Genomic DNA, 20889 nt, shown 5'->3' on the forward strand with positions numbered 1-20889 from the left:
AAATTAGGGTGGATTCACAGTTCTGCGCACAGCATCAGGCCTATTGCCTCATAATCTGGAATGATTCTTCATGGGCAGAGAATGAGGCCAGCAGGTGCCCTGGTGACGGGCCATCGGTTTGAGCGGCTCAGGGGGAGACAGGCTGAGAACCACTTTCCCAGTCACCCTGGGGGAATCAAAGGTGACGCAGAGAATCATCGTCGAACAGGGGAAGCTGACGTCCGTGGAATAAGGTGGAAAGGGGCGAATGTGAGGCTAGAAACACCCGGAAGATTCATGCTGGGTCACTGGAGGGATCTGGATGACTTTTATTTGCGTTTTTCCCGTTTGCTCTCCTGTGTCTTCCAAGCTCACTGTGATGAGGGTGGGGGAAGGGACGTCGGGCCGACGGCACTGGCGAGGCCAGTCACAGTGAGACCGTAGTGGGCCTGGAGTCCTGGCCGAGGAATTCGGGTCTTGGACTAGCATTCTAAGCCCTAGAAGTTTCTAAGGTAGGAGGATAAGAAGCCAATTGTTTTAGCGGAAAACCCTGGTAGCCACAGGGAACCTGAGGAGGGTCTGTGCGTTTGCAGGATTTTTGAGCCCGCTCACTTCTTACCTTATTTCCCTTCTCGGCACCTAAGTCTCGCTTCCCTGCGTGGTTCCCCATCCTGAGCCGTCGAGGCCTTCAGATGCTGAAAGACAAAGAGAGGCCGTTAGCCTTGGAACTGGTACTTTCAGAGTTTTCTACGCTAGTTTTCAATCAGCGCCATCCCGTTCCACATGCTATACCCATTTCTGAGAAAAGAAAACGAAAGCCCCCAAACTCAAGAGGCACCCAAAGTCTCATGAGTGAGTGTCACTGTCTTCTGAGCCCTGGCAGAAAGCCAGAACGTGGGACGGCTGCCCAAACCCGGATTCTGTCCAGTGACAAACACTGTTCAGTGTGTTTCTTCATCCATAAAGAAGATGAACTCATCTCCAGAGATCTCAGACTGTGCACAAGTCCAGATGGACAGACGGAGGTACACCTCATGTTCAGTAACAAGAGGAACAGAGATGCAGAAAAGTGCCGACGCGCCTCAAAATAAAAACAAGCCTGATGCTTCGGGAATCGTGTGAGCACAGAAACAGCAAGACCCGACCAAGGGCTGCTTATCGGACAAGCATTCCAAGAACCCGCAGCATTTGTAAGGAAGATAAAGTTGGATTTAAAAAAGCACATGTTCCTCATTTGTATTTTCTAACCCAAACTTTAGCAGCAAATTTATTTCTTTTCCTCCAGAAAGGCACAGAACTGAAGAATTTAGCCAAACTCATTCCACACAGATTCCCTCATCCCACACACATCCCTGGACCTGCCTGAACCACAAGGACCACTTGCACCATCACCGTACACTTGTCAGCTGGCTCCAGGTGACCTGTCTTTAAGGGTCGTCACAAAATTCAATCATCCACGATGTACCCTTTTCAAAGAACATGTGAGTAGTAGCTCCCTGCTGAACGAGGAGTGGCTCTCCTTGAAAGGCAACAAGATGAATCGTCTTCTAAAAATGGGAAGGGTTTCTAAAATATCACACATGCCTGACGAAAGGCAAGCTTTGTTTCCCCAAAGGCACTCTTTTGCAAAGAAGGAATTGCCCAGTATCTGAATTTCCCCAAAGTCTCCCATATCACGGGGTGACTCCTCAGTGACTACGAAGGATACCCATGCCCTTCCCCAGGCAAATCGGTGAGAAAGGGAGTGATGGCGTCTTAGAGCATCACCTCCCAGTGTGTGGGGTACAGTGAGCTGTTACCTGGTGGAGACCGAGCACCTGAGGAGTGGAAACCCTTCCCGCCTTTGTATTTTGTAAATGGAAACTGGACCAGAGCCCCACGCAGAGGGAGATTTAGTTAAAAAGTGCTGTACTTCAAACGACTTGGATCGAAGTGGGGATCATGTGCTCTGGTGAATCAAAGACATGGTTCTAGTGGTGATAAAAACACTGCTGACTTAGAAGAATCATGTGAATACATCATGTATCAGGACATGAAGGTGAAAAACCCAATACTTTAACGTGTATGCTTTAACATGGTGACTATAGTTAACGATACTGTATTGTAACCGGCAGACCTCGTTTCACAGTTAACGGTACCGTGTTGTACGCCGGCAGACCCCATTTCACAGTTAACGGGACTGTGTTGTACGCCGGCAGACCCCGTTTCACAGTTAACGGGACTGTGTTGTACACCGGCAGACCTCGTTTCCTAGTTAACGGTACTGTGTTGTACACCGGCAGACCTCGTTTCCTAGTTAACGGTACTGTGTTGTACACCGGCAGACCTCGTTTTATTGTGCTTCGCTTTATTGCTCTTTGTGGATATTACATATTTTATAAATTGAAGGTCTGTGGAAACCCTGCATTGTCAGATGATGGTTAGCATTTTTCAGCAATGAAGCATTTTAAATTAAAAAATAAAATCTATGCTTAAAAAAAATAATAAAATGGGGGCTTCCCTGGTGGCGCAGTGGTTGCGAGTCTGCCTGCTAATGCAGGGGACACGGGTTTGAGCCCTGGTCTGGGAGGATCCCACATGCCGCGGAGCAACTAGGCCCATGAGCCACAACTACTGAGCCTGCACGTCTGGAGCCTGTGCTCTGCAACAAGAGAGGCCGCGATAGTGAGAGGCCCACACACCGCGATGAAGAGTGGCCCCCGCTTGCCACAACTAGAGAAAGCCCTCGCACAGAAACGAAGACCCAACACAGCAAAAATAAATTAATTAATAAACTCCTACCCCCAACATCTTCTAAAAATAAATCAATTAATTAAATAAAATAAAATGTATGCTTTTAAAAATGCAAGTCGACCTTTGCAGATAATTTCAGTATTCAGTGCAATTCTATCATCCACCTTCCCAATTTACTTACATGGGATCACCCCCTAAAAAACCTCTTTGGGGTAACCTCACTGGGAAAATGGAGGTTTGGGGGCACATATGGTAGTTTACTTGATAAGAGTGGGCACAAAAAGGTAAAGAGGGGACTTGTTTTTGTCCTCTTGGGGTCTGAACTGCAGTTGGAGAACATGACTGCACGTTCTCTGTGCAGGACGACGGTCTGAACTCTGGGAGTAGAGGGGGTCACTCTGAACTGCGATCTCTCTGTGGTCCCATGCGGGGTTCTGAGGAAGTACTGATAACTTGCACTGCGTGTGTAATACACAGAATAACAATGCATCAAACATCCCTGTTTAAGAAATAAGAATTGGTGTATTTGGTTGGGGAAAGATAAGTTAGGAGGTTGCGATTAGCATATACATACTACTATATCTAAAACAGATAACCAACAAGGATGTACTGTATAGCACAGGGAACTCTACTCAATATTTTGCAATAAACTATAAGGGAAAAGAATCTGGAAAAAAATATATGTACATATAAAACGGAATCACTGTGCTGTACATCTGAAACTAACACAACATTGTAAATCAACTATACTCCAATAAAAAAATATATATAAATAAAAGTTACCTCCAAAAAAAAAAAAGAATTGGTGTATTTGAAACTAAACACAGGCAAAAATAGATAACTTCTTTTCAAGTTCACAGCTTGGACTCTTGGGGTTTTCCAGCCCCGACACAGAGAAGCGAACGCTACCATCTCTGTTCTCACCTGGACAGTATCTCAAGCCCAGCATCCCTTACCTCCTCCCGTTTCCATCTTATTCTCACCCTCCTCAGTCACCTCCCCCGCAGGTATTAGGCAAATCCCAACACAATGGTCCCCCCTTCCAGAAAACAAATCTCTAAGGATTTAACCTAAATCAAAATAGCCTGGGACGTGTGAATATTCGGGGGGTTGCTTGTGGACAAAAGGAGAGCTGATGTTGGAGCAAGGGCTTTGAGGCACAGCTGATCTAATCACGTGTTGCTTGCCCTGCTCCTTGGAGCGGGGACGCGTCTTCCAAGCCAGCGTGTTCTGATCAGAACTTTATCACGCCTCAAAGCGCAACTTGGGGGTATACTTGGGAAGACTGTTCATGAACTATTTTAATCACTATTAAAAAAACTCAAGACTACTGGACACAGAATAGATTGAAATAACAAAAGTCCGGGTCAGACTTTTGAGTGTGTACAGACTTTTTTTCCCTTCTGTGTCAGATTAACAGAATGAGAATTTATATGTGTGATTTCGAGTAGGCAGATTCTAGCCTTAAGTGCACAATTTGCGCACCAGCAGGAAAAGAGAGACAAGAAACTCAAAGTGACAATTCTCAGATTAGGGCCCCTCATTAGAGGGATCATCAGTCCTTGAGGCGTGTGGCACAGTCCTGTGGTGAAAATGATGGGCAGTGGACTTGTCTGGGGGTAACTCTGCCCCATTCCGCCGTGGAGAGACGGGAGGGTTGCATTACAGAAAGAAGGCTGCCCTGGCAGCTGGCCTCCATAGCGAGCTGAAAAGAACCTTCTGCAGACAGAAGAGTTGGACATTTGAGGTCATCTTCATTTCATTTTTTGCAATTAGTCAAATAGAGAGAGCAAGAGGAACCTTCACGTGGAACGCTCCTGGAACTCAGGTTGACTCTGAAGCATCTCCAGGTTCTTAAGAAGCTTTTCGTGAAATAAGAAGACAGGAGATTGGTGGAAGGGGAAGTGGAGGGCCAGGGCTGGGAGCCTTTAGGATAGACTAGGTTATATCGGGCCTGCCCCATACTCCTTAGGTTGAAATTCAATCCCAGATGTGATTTCGAAACAGCCACTGGGATTATTGAAAATTTCCATGTTTTCGTGACCATCCATACTTTGTGTTATTGGCGCGGGGCGGGGGGGCAGTAAAAATTAAGCACGTGAGTGCGGGTTAGTAACCCAGATTCACTGGTACGCAATCCAGTCTCAGCTGCTTGGATCTGTTTTCAACAATGTGCAGCTAAGACCACTCGTATCACTTTGGTGGACCCTGTGAAGGAGTCACAGATAAAACCCACGTTGGGTGGAGAGGAGTGTGTGTGAGTGGGGAAGCTGAAATGCTGGGGGCATGCAGGTGAAAACACCTTGCTCTGAGCATTTTAACCACCTGCTTTCTACTGGAAGTCCTGACATCTAGAGTGAACACGGCGGATGAGACCTCGGTCCCAATCCAGGCTCCTGTGGGGTGACCTGGGGCAAGTCACTCCACTTCTCTGAACCTCAGTTTCCTGTCAAGCGGAAGCAATAGAAGCTCCTTCACTGTGCTGGCTGCGGTGAGAACGAAGTAGGGGCTGGTCAGGGTTGGCTGGGGTCAGGGTTAGGGCCTGGGTTGGGGTCAGGGTTGGTTGGGGTCAGGGTTGGGGTCAAGGTTGGGGTCAGGGTTGGGGTCAGTGTTGGGGTCAAGGTTGGGGTCAGGGGTTAGGGTCAGGGTTGGGGTCAAGGTTGGGGTCAAGGTTGGGGTCAGGGTGAGCTCTAGGGCTGACGGCTCCTGCCTTTCTCGTCCCTTGCACAGGGTGCCCAGGGTGGGTGGTGATCAGCTGAGAAAACATCTTCTAGCCGTCTAGCTATCTATGATTGCACGCCTATTGCAGAGACCTTTACGTGGGTTCCCCTATGTGTGGACATCCGCTCTTAAACTCCCAGGTCAAGAGAGGAGAAAGGGGTGAGCACACCGGTGCCTGAGAAGCCCAGAGGTGACATCCTACACGAGCCCATAAGCAACAGCACAGGAAGCAGCGTGACTTCTCCTGTTTCCAGACTAGAGTGGGTGGGGGATGGGCGGCGAGAAGGGAAAAGTGAGACGGAGACTCGAGACCCTTCGGAGGCTGCAGACACTAACAGGCTAAGCTGCCTATTCCTCCAGTGCCTTTGGGTGCATTTTCACAGGCAACGGGATTATCGTGACATCTCTGCCTCAGTAGGTTTACTGTGGGAGAGAGAAGGCCTCAATTCAAGTCTCCCTAGATAGAGCTGTGGCCCCCAGAGCATCCTACCGCCTCCCAAAACCCTCGGAAACGGGAGGGGATCACCGTGGGCAGTGCTGACCTCTGGGCTGGGAGGAGCGTCAGGGCGGTAACCCGCGTGGTCCCACGCGTGGTCATACGCATGATGGGGCGGGTTCATCACAGTGTCTGCACTCACCGTACGTTTGGGCTCATTAGGAACCAACCCGTCTGGCTGTATTTATGTCCATGTTCTAGGAAACGGTCACTGGTATACTTTTCTCACTGACTTATAGTTCTTCAGGCTTTGGTTTCATAAGATTCTGCAGATCGTACAAGAGTTTTGCTTTTCATTTTTCGTGCTCCGTGTCCGTGTTCCTAAAAGCAACCCTAAAATTAATGTTTTTGTGGAGATACAGGGTTAGTTTTACAGTGATTTGCTTTATCCCTTGAGTTACGGAATTACAGGAATAACCCTGCATGCTTTATTCCCATTTTACAGTTGAGAAAGTAAAGCTTAGAAGACTCATCTAGGTATGAATATAACACTGCCTCTAGGAGTATACCATAGGTAAAAATAGGGATCAGCTGGACGGTTTTTACATTATGAGTATGCCTTACGTGGAAACAAGTGTTCCAGTAGGTCTAAGATGTCACCCATTTCTAGATTATTAATCAACACGATAAAGAGAAGGCTTTGCTCTAACAAGCACCCTTGAGAAAACAGCTGCGTTACAATAACTTATTCTTCATAAACACCTGTCCGTGGATACACAAGTTTAATAAGGAAAATGACAGCGACTCTCTCAATTTCCTGCCTCATGTCTTGCCATAACAGCTGGTGAAAGTGTATGCAAGGAATTATTTGGGTTTTAATTCCATGCCTGCCAATTACTATTTACTGAAGAGCTTAGAAATTTAGTTCTCCGAGCTTCTGACCTCTCATCTGTAAAATCAGCTGATAATACCTGCAGTGCATTCATTCATGTTGAGGCATTCGATAAGGTAACAGACTCGAAATCCCCTGGCCCCTGACAACCCGTCCACAACATAAGGGCCTTCTCTTCCCTTCCTTAGAGAACGGCTTGTATGTTACATAAGGCACCGACCGCAGAAGGAGACGAATAAGGAGTTAATCATGATCCCGAAGGGCTAATCGTCCACAGATATCACAACTGTCAAAGTTCAACTTCCTTGTAATAAAAATGTTCAGTGAATATACTGCTGCACGATCAGTGGAGAGCCAGAGGGCAATCTGTCTTTCTCATCTGTCTCGGGTGCAATTTTTCATGTACAGTAGCTTAGAGTAATTTTTTTCTCTGTCCTGTTTGCACTTGTGTATGTGTGAATATTGACAGTACAAACACCAGCGGGATGGCATCTGTGGGGACGGGCTGAGAAGGATCCAGGGGCTGAGGTCACCCTGGGTCACAGAGACGGGTCAGGTGAGAAACCTTAGGAGCATTGAGCCCATGGTTAATGTTTTAACATCTACCCACTGAATCCATGTACAGTCATCCCAGCCAAGAGGTGGATTAATGTGTACTTTTGGCAGCAGAATTAAAATTCTGCTACTACCAGGGTGGTAACTTTTGCTTCTCTGCTTTTGCAAATCACTAAAGCAATGTTTTCAAAATTCCATGTACTTTGCCATTAACCCTTAACAGAGTCGTAGCTTTTTACCAGGCTTTAAAGGTAAATGAACTTCACTGTTATTACTACTGTTACATTTTGTACTTAACCCCTTAGCAGGACCCAAATGGCTCTCAGCCTCTAGTTACTGGTGAATTACATGCTGAAGGGGCTCCGTGGGACCTTGGAGATGAAATATACCAACTGCCAGGGTCGGCTGAGGAACCACCAGGCACTTATGAGCATGGTTTATGTTTGGAGGTGGCCTAACCATACCTTCCAGAAGAATGAACAGTAAGACAGAGACGCTTGGGGATGTGCACCAGCCAGAAAGGGCTACCTTAACCTCTGAGCGGAGGGGAACCTGGAGAGTCTGACTGATCGAGGGAGTGAGACAGGGTGTCCCCAGAATGGAATAACTGAACAAGGTAATGAAACAGGAGATGGTGAACATTCCAAAGGGGCACCCTCATTTCCTTCCTGGGAGCCACCAAATGCGAGACAGAATGACCTGCCGCTGAGCTGCTGAAGGGCACTACCTCCCCCCCCCCCCCAGGCCAGCCAGGGAACCCACAACTGGCGGCCGATCGCTTCCTCCGGGCCGCCCTTCCGTGGCAGGTATGGTTTGTCACGGGGTGTGGACCCTGCCCATCCTCCCCGCAGACACCAAACTGATGCCACCAGCCCTAAACGGCAGGCGGGGGTAGCACAGAGCTGGAAGGACAGACAGTGGGACTCTGCTGCTTTGACCTTTAAACAAAACCCAGAGAGCAAATGTGAAAGAGCAAGGAACTCGCATCTAAAAAAGGACCTGAGAGAGAAGCATGAGACTAAATGAAAGACCATCCCTTCAGCCTCCTCGCTCTGTTTCTCTCCCTCTTCCTCCCCCACCCGCCTCTATTCTTCTGCCTCTTTCTCCGCCAGGGCCCAAGCGTTTACGCCTGGTTTCTGTAGACAATCATTTTTATTTCTCAGGTCAAAAACGTTCTTGTAACACTCTGTGTTCAGAACATAGTAAACGGCTACCAACATCACCAAAACAACCACCCCCAAAATAAACACACACACACACACACACACGCACGTGCACAAGCCAAAAAGAAAGACCATTTTACGGCTGGAACAGGCAGTGGGAAGCAGAAGTCACACCGAGTTTCAGGAACGCATGTGACAGCTGACCTGGAGATCCTCAGGCTCTCCCCAGGCTCCCTCCCGGCCTCTGGCTTATAGCACACAGACCACCCACGTCACACGTCACAGTTCACCGGTCGGTCGGTCGATATGGCCAACTCGACATTGAACCTGAAGAAAGAGTCTGCTTTCCTGTCCCACCCAATGTACCTCACAGACCTTATCGCAGTTCTCTGAAAGCAAACCATCCCTCCCCCACGTGAGGACACAGTGCAGAGATGCTGGCTGCGATCCAGGAACTGGGTTCCCACCAGACACTGAATCTGCCGGCACCTGACCTTGGACTCGCGCCTCCAGAACTGTGAGGAATCAGTGTCTGTCATTTACCAGCCCCCGGTCTGTGGGTTTCTGTTACAGCGGCCTGAGTGGCCTAAGACAGCTCATGATGCGCTGAGAAGGACGGGGTGGAAGTTCACTTCAGAAGTCTATGTCTATCCTAGGAAAAGCTTCTCCAAGACAGTGAGGTGGGATCTGGCCCCCCAACAGTCCTCAGGACCCCAAGCTGCGCTGGGTGTCCTGACGGCGTTTACAAACAGACCCAAACACCCAATCTGGACTCACACGGAAAGCGTCCGAAGAAATCAGCCTCTAGATTTTGGGGGCCGGGAATTTCTGCTTTGGGTTATGACATAATATTCATAAGCTAGTCATCACCATCCTTTGCTTTCCCCAGGCTTATCAGATTTACAGTGCAGAAGAACACTGCCTTAAGTTCTCAGAAATCATTTAGAAAGAAAATTACAGAACTGCAGATGGATGGAGCTGGCTGGAGTCTGACTGTGGCCCCTGAGCCTGGCCCTCGGGGCATCAGCTGGCTTTGCAGATAAAGCCATCACCCAAGGGGGCAGCAAACGACGTTCTGGAGTCCCGTCCGGGCTTCACCTGCTTTGAGGGATGAATGAACACCCCCTCCTCTTTCCCCTCTGCGTTTCCATACCTGCCTCCCCGGGGTCTCCATCACGTACCCTAGAACATCTGTAATTAGTCACGAAACCCACACCAGCTCTGTGCAGAAAACTCCAGAGAGAGTGGCTGGGAAGGTTAATCTAAGAAAAGGACAGGGGAATAGTGGGATCTGAACCACCCTCAGAGCCCCGCTGGGTTACGGGCGTTACGGTAACTACGGGCAGCTCCGTGGAAAGGGGTCAGGAGCAAACGCTGGACTGAGTCCAGGGCACATGTTTCAAACTCTTCTTCAGCACAAGTCATGAGAGCAACTAAGTTAGGTCTCAGAGATTTCGGACTCTGTGATGATTGTACCACATGAGTCCACGCGGAAATGACACCTGGGACCTTTTCTACCTTCATGAACAAATGTGTGTTTTTGTTTTTTGCGGTACGCGGGCCTCTCACTGCCGTGGCCCCTCCTGCCGCGGAGCACAGGCCTCGGACGCGCAGGCTCAGCGGCCATGGCTCACGGGCCCAGCCGCTCCGCGGCATGTGGGATCCTCCCGGACCGGGGCACGAACCCGTGTCCCCTGTATCGGCAGGCGGACTCTCAACCACTGCGCCGCCAGGGAAGCCCCAAATGTGGTTTTTAAAAAAAGGGTGTGAGGGCTTCCCTGGCGGCACAGTGGTTGAGAATCCGCCTGCCAATGCAGGGGACACGGGTTCTAGCCCTGGTCTGGGAAGATCCCACATGCCGTGGAGCAACTAAGCCCGTGTGCCACAACTACTGAGCCCATGTGCCACAACTACTGAGCCTGCGCGCTAGAGCCTGCGAGCCACAACTACTGAGCCTGCGCGCCTAGAGCCCGTGCTCCGCAACAAGAGAAGCCACCGCAATGAGAAGCCTGCGCACCGCAACGAAAAGTAGCCCCCGCTCGCCGCAACTACAGGAAGCCCGCACGCAGCAACGAAGACCCAACGCTGCCAAAAATAAATAAAATTTTTTTTAAAAAAAGGGTGTGAAAATTTGTCCAGGTTTTAACCTATCTTCACATTAAAATTTACTTTAATTTCTCATCCCACATTTTATTTTGGTGTTACTAATCCTATGTAAAAAATATCTGTGTAAATAGTGTTAGGACTACTATGTAATGTGGCTTTAAACACGGCATTTCACTGCCTTTTCAGAAAGGCTGTCTGCCAGGTCAGCACCTCTTTGTCCTCCTTCCTTTCACATAACAATTTCCAAACAACGTCTGAAATGAATCAGGCTAGCTTTTTTTTTTTTTTTTTTTTTGCTGAGCCACACAGCATGAGGGATCTTAGTTCCCCAACCGGGGAACTAACCCAGGCTCCTTGAAGTGGAAGGGTGGAGTCTTAACCACTGGACCGCCAAGGAAATTCCAGGCTAGCTTTTAATATCTGGTTTAAAGCCTTCTCTCTTCAAAAATAAGTCTTGGGGCTTCCCTGGTGGCGCAGTGGTTGGGAGTCCGCCTGCCGATGCAGGGGACACGGGTTCGTGCCCCGGTCCGGGAAGATCCCACATGCCGCGGAGCGGCTGGGCCCGTGAGCCATGGCCGCTGGGCCTGCGCGTCCGGACCCTGTGCTCCGTAATGGGAGAGGCCACAATGGTGAGAGGCCCGCGTACCGCAAAAACAAAAAAAAATAAGTCTTGACATACAGAGATAATGACGGAATAAAAGAACCATCGTCTGCCTTTTAAAGGGACAGCACCCTCCCTAGAGCTGTATAAAACGATATATCGAAGGTAGAGATGCATTAGGCCTGACTCTGAAATACATTTTATCCTCTTTCTATTTCTAGGAAGACAATGGCAGCTGGGGATTCCACTTCCTAAATCCCTGGTCTCAGCTAGTCCAAGGCTATCACGTTTTCAGACATCCGAAAGAACCAGAATGAAAACAACCAAAGCACACCCTGCCCTCCTACCACATCAAGAGAAACCTAGCTCCTAAAATATGAGAGTCATTTTTGTTTATTTTGTTAAGTTCCTGCTTTATCTGGTCTTGTAAGGCAACACAGGGAGCTGAATAAATCATGTCCCACGTTCTCCTGGGTGCTGAAGAACAGACTTGGGCAAATGACTTCGGCAAAGTTCAGACTCTCAGGTCCATCAGCTGGATGGTGATGATTAGGGTCAGTGGAAGCCGCCATCTGGGGATGCAACACACCCCCCCGGGTACCACACAGATGACGTGAGGCGAGGAAAACCTATTTACCTGTCCCAGAACGGAAGTGCGGAACGGAACATTTAACCACTTATAAACTGAACGTGATCAGAACCAGAGAACAGAGCTACTGCTGTGAAAAGCCATGTGGGGAAGGTGGGCATCCTGGAAACAGGGTGAGGGAACTTCCCTGAAGGAGCCATCCATCCTAACCCTAACCCCAGCCAGGAATTCCGGGAAGAGCCCAGAGAATTCCCAGACAGGCTGCAGGGGAGGCACAGGGCTGCTGGGGGGATTAGAAGCAGCTACTGAGTCCCCTCCCCTCTGCCAGCACAGCCCCCTCATCGGGAAACCTGAGTTTTGTTTATACATCTAGCAATGTGTTCAGCAAATGTTGGGCCTTGGGAAACCTATCTGTGGATCCCTGAGCTCCCTAATAATACTATACAGCACTTTCAGGGCCCCAGACGCGTCTGTTTTATGTGGGTGCATTGGAAAGGCACGGTGTGGCCTTCTGCCCATCCTAGAGAATGAGAGAATTTTAAAGAATCAATTGTGTGTTTGCTCTATTTGGGAAGCCTGCCACACAGCTCTGTGTTTTTTGCTTTCAAAGCAAGTTTAGCAAAAATGTTAGGTTCCAACTAACCAAGAAACCAGGATGGAGACGATGCATATCCCTAAATATTCCTTGTCAGATACGCTAGCGCTCACAGGCAGGAAAGAAAATGTCATCCTCTAAATGGAGTATCAAAAACAAACGATAATACAGTGTGAAGTAAGTCAGAAAGAGAAAAACAAATACCGTATGCTAACACATATATATGGAATCTAAAAAAAAAAAAGTTCTGAAGAACCTAGGGGCAGGACAGGAATAAAGACGCAGACGTAGAGAATGGACTTGAGGATATGGGGGGGGGAAGGGTAAGCTGGGACGAAATGAGAGAGTGGCATGGACATATATACACTACCAAATGTAAAATAGATAGCTAGTGGGAAGCAGCCGCATAGCACAGGGAGATCAGCTCGGTGCTTTGTGACCGCCTAGAGGGGTGGGATAGGGAGGGTGGGAGGGAGGGAGACGCAAGAGGGAGGAGATATGGGGTATATGTATATACATATAACTGATTTACTTTGTTATACAGCAGAAACTAACACACCATTGTAAAGCTATTATACTCCAATAAAGATGTTAAAAAAAAAAAATCCGCCTGCCAAATGCAGGGGACACGGGTTCGAGCCCTGGTCCGGGAAGATCCCACATGCCGCAGAACAACTAAGCCCCGTGCGCCACAACTACTGAGCCTGCGCTCTAGAGCCCGCAAGCGACAACTACTGAAGCCAGCGCACCTAGAGTCCGTGCTCCACAACAAGAGAAGCCACCGTAATGAGAAGACCGTGCACCACAACGAAGAGTAGCCCCCGCTCGCCGCAACTAGAGAAAGCCCGCGCGCAGCAACGAAGACCCAATGCAGCCAAACATAAAAATTAATTAAAAAATAAAAATAATAAAAAATAAGAACATATCATCAGTATAGAACGCTATTTTCCGTGAGTCATTCTTCAAACATAAAGTCAGTTTATCAGTGAAACACAGTTTCTTGATCGTGTTAAAGTGGATGTTTGTGAGCACGGGCAGGTGCATTCAGGTAAATCTGTGTCCCCGAGACACACATCGGGCACTCGGCACGCATTTCTGCCTTTCACTGAGCAGTGGGCCTCACCACTTGGAGCTCACTAGACTACACACTCGTGGGCCTGGGCCCCGAGGCTGCGGTGTGGCGTCCAGAGCCCCGGGCCTAGGACTCAGCATTTAATGAGTATCCTGGACAACACGCATGCAGGTGGCTGGCAGACCACCGGGGGACCGTTAGGCGCCATCCCAGTCCACAGCCCCGTGGAAGGCTCGGAGCCAGGCACTGGCCACGGCAGACACTTCGCTGGGGCGCTGGGTATCCTGCCGCCCAGCCAATCCCGGCCCTGCAGCCGTCTGCACTGATTCGGGCAGGTATCCAATCAGACTCCGGATGGAGGTGAGCGCCATCTAGCTTTCCTTCCTCGCTGGTTAGTCTGGTGGCTGGTGTAGGCGGGGCCGAGGAACGTTCTTGCACCTGGCTTTTTGCTCCTGGGGCTGCGGCGACAGAGGCTGCTAACTGCAGGGGCCGGTCGGATGTGGCCTGCGGGGAGATCCTCTGTGGCCTGACACCCCAAAAGGCGGGGCCGACACTTGTGGGCGCTGCTATCAGTGGTGAACAAGGCCAGCACAAGCGCTCTCTTTACTCGAAACATCGAGGATGGGGTTACCAGGCTCCCCACGCTCTGACAAAAATCAAACCCTCACCTGCTTCCACCCTCCTGCCCCCAGGTCCCATGAAACAAAGGGAAATCTGACTGCAGGAGTCACTCTCTGAAATAAACATTTCAGAAAACCAAATGACAGTGAGGCATGTCACCCCAGTGGCTCTGCCTGCCTCTCCAGCCATGACTCACAGGAAGCCGCAGTCCAGCCGGGGAGCCGCTGGTCACAGGGCCGGGCAGACCCTGGGGGCCCCCGCGCTGAGCTGCAGCCCTCACCAGCGGGGACCCTAGGCTGCCACGGAACCCTCAGCACTCAGATGTCGCCTGCAGGGCGCAGGGCATGGCCTGGCACACCTGCGGGTCACTCAGAGCTGCCGTCAGCCTGGTCAGCACTGAATGCTGGCCACCGATCAGAGCAAAACCTGATGCAAAATGCAACCAAGTCAACTCACTTTCAGAAGAAGCATCAACACCGGTCTCTGTTTTCTAGATGGTTTTAACAGTGGGGAGGCATAAACCAAACCCAAGCCTCAGTACTATGTAGTCAGAATCAGCACGATGTTAAAAACCCGTGTGTTCAGTAAAACATACTGAATGGCTCCTGCAACTCTTTTTGCATTTCAAAATTTACAACACATACCAAGGAAAACAACTGCCAAGGGGCTCTGAGCAGAAACTCATTTCCTGTAAAAAGCTGCGGTTTGGGGCCTCAGAGAAGTTCCCTCACACTCTGGAGGGCGTCACCCCCCTCGTCACCAGCTATCAGCCACTGACCCCTTTTCAAAACCAGCATCAGTTTTGATGTGCGGCATCACAACACCACTAAAAGAAACGCCGTTCTTGCATCTTTTCATACCAATTCTTTCCTTTAAAAAGGAGCTAATTTTAAAACAAAAGCCCCTGGGCTTCCCTGATGGCGCAGTGGTTAAGAATCCTCCTGCCAATGCAGGGCACACAGGTTCCAGCCCTGGTCCAGGAAGATCCCACATGCCGCGGAGCAAGTAAGCCTGTGCGTCACAACTACTGAGCCTGCGCTCTAGAGCCCACGAGCCACAACTACTGAGCCCGTGTGCCACAACTACTGAAGCCCACGCGCCTAGAGCCCGTGCTCCACAACATGAGAAGCCCGTGCACCGCAACAAAGAGTAGCCCCCGCTCGCTGCAACTAGAGAAAGCCCGCGCTCAGCAACGAGGACCCAGTGCAGCCAAAAATAAAAAAATAATAATAATAATAAAAAGCCCCTGGTTTCTGATTGGTCCCCAGCACTCGTGACCAGCTTGGGGACAAGGCCTGGGGCTGGCCGGGGCCCAACGCCCCTCCCACCCGTGGGACACTGACTTGAGACAGTGCAGCCTGACACAGGTGTAGGGATGACTGGATTTGGAAATGTGCTCTGAGAGCTCAGGAGCACAGGGTGAGCGTCGCTGGCCGTCACACATGTCGCTGGACAGAGCAGAGGACGCCCTGGGCTTCACACGACCCCCCAGATCTGCTGAGTGCCGAGAACTCACGTTTCCTCGCCTGTAACAGGGTGAGGATGTCGTTCAATTCAGAGGGTTGCTGGGGAACAGACCTTACCTGGCTCCCCAGCCAGCGGGGGCAGGAGGGCCTCCACCTTCTGGGCAAACCGTCTTACCCCAGGGTGCTGACAGGGCCTGTCCAGACATCATCACTGCATTTATTTTGTGTCCCTTTAGAAAATGAGTCTGTCTGGAAACAGACTCACAGAAAACAAACTTACGGTTACCAAAGGGGAAAGAGGGTGGGGAGATAAATTAGGAGTTTAGGATGAGCAGATACACATGACTATATTTAAAATAGGTAAACAAGGCCCTACTGTGTAGCACAGGGAACTCTACTCAATATTTTTTAATAACCTATAAGGGAAAAGAATCTGAAAAAGAATATGTCTATATATGTATAACTGAATCACTTTGCTGTACACCAGAAACTAACACAACACTGTAAATCAACTCTACTTCAATTTAAAAAAAGAAAGAAACTGAAAACCATATAAAGAGAAAGAAAGAAAATAAGTCTGTCTGAGTGGTGGGAGAGATCAGTTAGGCTCCTTAGTGGGTTTTAGCTACGTCATTATATGCATATACATATGCACGTTTGAAACAACAGATATCACAAGGAAATAAACTCCTGGGTTGAGAAGTTCAGAGGATTAAACCTCAGGCATAATTGCATTCAGCGAAGGAGGGGTAGTTCTTACTGTACAAGATGCTGCCCTAATGTGCAAGGCTGCCAACCCCACACCAGCCGTCACGTGTGGACTCCAGCCGTGAGCACGTGGGGTGTGTGTGTGTGAGTGTGTCGGGGTGACCACCTTCCAGGCCCTCAGCTGCCTCTGGGACCTGTCTTTCCACGCTCTGTATATTAGTCTCTAATACAGAACGAAGCATGAAATTTGGTTAATCACTTACTGTGAATAAAACCTCATTTTCCTTCTCTTACCTTGGAAAAAGGGTGAGCTGAATGTTAATCCCCTCACTCTTAAAGAAAGTGAAATAATTCTACAGGAAATCAATTACAGACCTTTCCTCGGCCACCGCAGCGTCCTTGCACTTGCCTGTGGCCAGTGGCCCCTGTAGACCAGTCGCTGGCCCGCAGACACTGGTGCCGACACCGCGAGTCTGGAGGGGGTGAGTGGAAGGGAGCAGAGGGCCCCTGGGCCAGGGAGGCTGTCCGGGGCCCACGGGAGGGGGACCTGTGGGCTTGCGGACGCATCCAGGGCCAGGGAGGAGCGAGAAGGAGGGCCCTGGTTTGCTGACCTCTATTTAAAACACGCTGGACGGTACTTAGAGGCCAAACTTATGCACATGAGGGACTCAGGAAAAATTCAGGCAGCAAAGAAGGAAAACCAGCTGGGTCCCAATGCGCTAGTTCCCCCTCACGTCCTTCACGTTTACGCAGATGTAAATGGTTCTTAAAAGAAAGACAGCTCATCGCAAGTTGAATTCACAGGCTGAAAGCAGGGCCAGGTGTGGCGCCCACCTTCCCCCTCCCCCCGCCCCCCGAAATCTCAGCCCGTGGCTGGTTCACAGGGCACAGCCCTTCTTCTAAGATCACCCTACTTAACTCCGCTTCTAGTTTTCCTTGTTTGTACCCCGTTTACAAATGATGATGGGGACAAGGGAAGTTCCCCAACTCTCTTTTTCTCTGCTCTTGCTTTTACCTAATTTTAGTAACTTCACCCCAACCTACGTCCAGGTTCTTCTGTGAGGCTATTAATCTTCCCAGCTTTTCCACCATTGCCTCTTCTTTAGTGTCACACCCCCAAACTTGACATTGGCTTCTTTATTGTTAACGTAAGTGATTCATTATTACAAACAAAAGGTACAGAAAAAAATACACAGCTGGCGTACCTTTTCCCTCAAAAAAAGTGACACATTCCTTTCTTTGTCTAAAATCTCAAAATGTTTCAGAAATAAAACAAATTCCCTTCCCTTCATACAAACCCATCCTTCCTCAGACACAGGTAAGCAGCTTCCTGAGGTTGATGGACAGCCCACTTTGCGTGATTTCTGTATTTATTTCATCTCTGTGTGATCACGACAGGTAGTGTGTTCTTTCGTGTATTTAAAATTTTTCAGTAAATAGGATGATACTGTATTTATTCATCTGTAACTTGGCTGCTTTCCATTCAATCTATTGCTTTGGTTTTGACCTGTATTGAGACCTGACCCCACACTGCACAGAGCCTGGCAGAGCTCCACCTTGAACCTCAGCTCTCTTTCTGGGAGCCGTCAACCAGCCAACCCTTTCCACATTTTGTTCACTTTTTGACCTGACCTTGGACACACAAAATCTCGATTCAATAAACATTTAAACCATTTGAAAAAAAATACGTGGGCACAGCTAAAATAGTGCTGAGAGGGAAATTTATAGGATTAAAATGGTGACATTGAAAAGAGGAAAGGTACTGAAATCAATAATCTAAGTTCTGGGCTTCCCTGGTGGCGCAGTGGTTGAGAGTCTGCCTGCCGATGCAGGGGACGCGGGTTCGTGCCCCGGTCTAGGAAGATCCCACATCCCGCGGAGCCTGTGCGTCCAGAGCCTGTGCTCCGCAACGGGAGAGGCCACAACAGTGAGAGGCCCGCGTACCGCAAAAAATAATAATAATAATCTAAGTTCTAACTGATGAAACTAAAAAACCAAACCAAACCAAAAAACCTAAATATATCCAAAGAAAGTAGAAGGAAGGAAAGAGTAAAGAGAAGAACAGAAACCAATGAAACCAAAAACAGGAAAATAGAGAAAAATCAATTAAACAAAGAGCTAGTTCTCTGAAAAAAAAATCAGTAAAATGGATCATGCTCCAGCAAGATTCTCACATAAAAGGAGAGAAGACAGAAATCATCACTATCAGGAATAAAACTAGGGATATCGCTACAGATCCTGTGGCGTTAAAAGGATAATAAAGGATTCTGTGAACAGTAGTGCACTCATAAATTCTACAGCTGACAAGAAATGAACCAATTCTTTGAAATCCACAAACTACCAAGAGTCAACCAAGATGAAATATATAACTTGAATAATCTTACAACTATTCATGAAACTGTATGTGTAATTAGAAAATGCCCCTCCAAAGAAATCTCCAGCCCCAGATGGTTTCACTGGAAATTTCTACCCAACACTTAAAGAAGAATTAATGCCATTTTTACATAAACGCTTTCAGAAATTAAAACAGGAGGGAACACTTCCCAACTCATTTTTATGGGGTTCATATTACGCTGATATCAAAACCAGCAAAGACTGTACAAAGAATGAAAACCACAGACCAATCTCTCTCATGAACTTAGAAGCAAAAATCCTCAACAAAATACTAGCAAAGTGAATCCAGCAACATATAAAAAAATTATACACATGACCAAGTGGAATTTATTTCAGACATGCAAGGGTTGTTCAACACCGACGTGAACATTAATCAGTATACTCCATCATGCTGACAGGTTAAAGAGGAAAAATCACAGGAGCCTGTCAGCTGACTGAAAGAATATGTGACAAAATCCGAGACCCATGCATGACAAAACCTCTCAGCAAGTTAGGAATAGAGGGGAACTACCTCAATGTCATGAGGAACTTCTACAAAAGCCCTAAATAAATAAAGCTACGTCATACTTAGTGGTGAAAAAGTGAATGCTTTACCCCTCTGATCAGGAACAAGGCAAGGATGTCCACTCCTGCAACTCTTCTTCAACAGAGCACTGGAAGTTCCCGTGCAACACAACAAGAAAAAGAAACTAGAAAGGATAGAGGTTGGAAAGGAAGAAATAACACTTTCCCATTTACAGGTAACATGACGGTCTGCATGGATATCACAAGGAATCTACCCCCGAAATCTAGACACTTAGTGAGGGAGTTGGGCAAGGTCGCAGGACACAAGGTCAGCACACAAAAATCATCCACATTTGTGTAAACTAACAACACACATGTAGAAACTGAAGTTAAAAACATGACAGTATTTAAAAATAACTCAAAAAAAGAGAAATATTTAGGTATACTCTTAAAAAACCCCCACAGATTCAGAATCTATACGCTGAAAATTACAAAATACTGATGAAAGAAACAAAAGCACATCTAAATAAACAGAGACAACCTGTGATCACAGCGTGGAAGACTCCACACGGTAAAACTGTTAATTTTCCCCAAGTCCATCTGTAGATTTGATGAAATTCCTATAACAATTCCACCAAGGGTTTTGTGGACACAAACAAGCTTATTCTAAAACGTATGGAACGGTGCAGGAGCCAGCACAGCTAACAGGATTTTGATAAAGAAAGAAGGGGAAGGACTCACGCTACCTGATGGTAAGGTTCACCCTCCAGCCACAGAAATCAGCACAGTGTGGTCCTGGTGCCGCAACAGACACCTCGATCAAGGGAACAGATCAGGGAAACCAGAAATAGACCCACACAAATATGGGGACACGATTTTTGACAAAGATGCAAAAGCAATTCTATGGGGGAAGGATCATCTTTTCAACAAACAAAGTCCTGGAGCAATTTGACATTCCTAGATAGGCACAAAAACCAAACCAAACCAAAACCCTCCACCTAGACCTCACTCCTTATACAAAATTAACTGGAAATGGACAACAGACTTCAGTGTAAAATGCAGAACCATAAAACATGTAGGGGGAAAAAAAAAGGAGAAAATCTTCCAGACTCAGGCTAGGTGACGGGTTCTTGCATTTCACACCCAAATCACAATCCATAAAAGGAAAACATTAATAAACTGGATCTCATCGAAATGAAAAACTTTCTTCCTGCAGAAGACTCTGGAGAGGTAGAAGTCAAGCTAAACTGACAGAGTAACTGCAAACCACAACCACGAGCCGTATTCAGAACATACAAGGAACTAACGAGACGGAACAACCCAATCAGAAAAAGGGCAAAGACGAGAACAGGCTGCTCGTTGAGAGGATGTGCAGAGGGCAGACGCACACACGGAAAGACGGGCATCATTATCCGTGAAAGAAACGCAGACTAAAATCACGGTGAAGTATCGCCGCACACCTGTCAGAGGCTCAAATAAAAAACAGTGATGGTGCCAAAGGCCGTCGTGGAGATCCTGGATCACTCACACCTGGCTGGTGGGATGTAAGACGGTGCAGCCATTCTGGAAGAGGGGAGGGCAGTTTCTTGTGAAATGGAATACGTGTTTGCTACTTGACTCAGCAATGGCACTCTTGCTTGGGCATTTATCCCGGAGAAATGAAAACTGTGTTCACACAAAAACCTGTACGTGGACGGTCACAGCAGCTTTACTCAAATAGCCCCAAACTGGAAACCCTCAAAGGGCAAATGCTT

The 20889-nt window shown here is 48.2% G+C and overlaps 1 protein-coding gene across 1 annotated transcript in view; it reads right to left on the reverse strand.

Annotated features, from left to right (window-relative positions):
• Nucleotides 1-664, reverse strand: part of MBP (myelin basic protein) — an 89909-nt gene extending 89245 nt beyond the window's left edge. The window contains exon 1 of the mRNA XM_030868222.3: nt 599-664. Within this exon, the coding sequence (XP_030724082.2) occupies nt 599-649 (51 nt within the window). The 5' untranslated portion in view covers nt 650-664. The remainder of the gene's footprint in view (nt 1-598) is intronic.
• Nucleotides 665-20889: the final 20225 nt, after the last annotated feature.

Source organism: Globicephala melas, chromosome 13 (genome assembly GCF_963455315.2).
Source record: "Globicephala melas chromosome 13, mGloMel1.2, whole genome shotgun sequence".
Lineage (NCBI taxonomy): Eukaryota > Metazoa > Chordata > Mammalia > Artiodactyla > Delphinidae > Globicephala > Globicephala melas.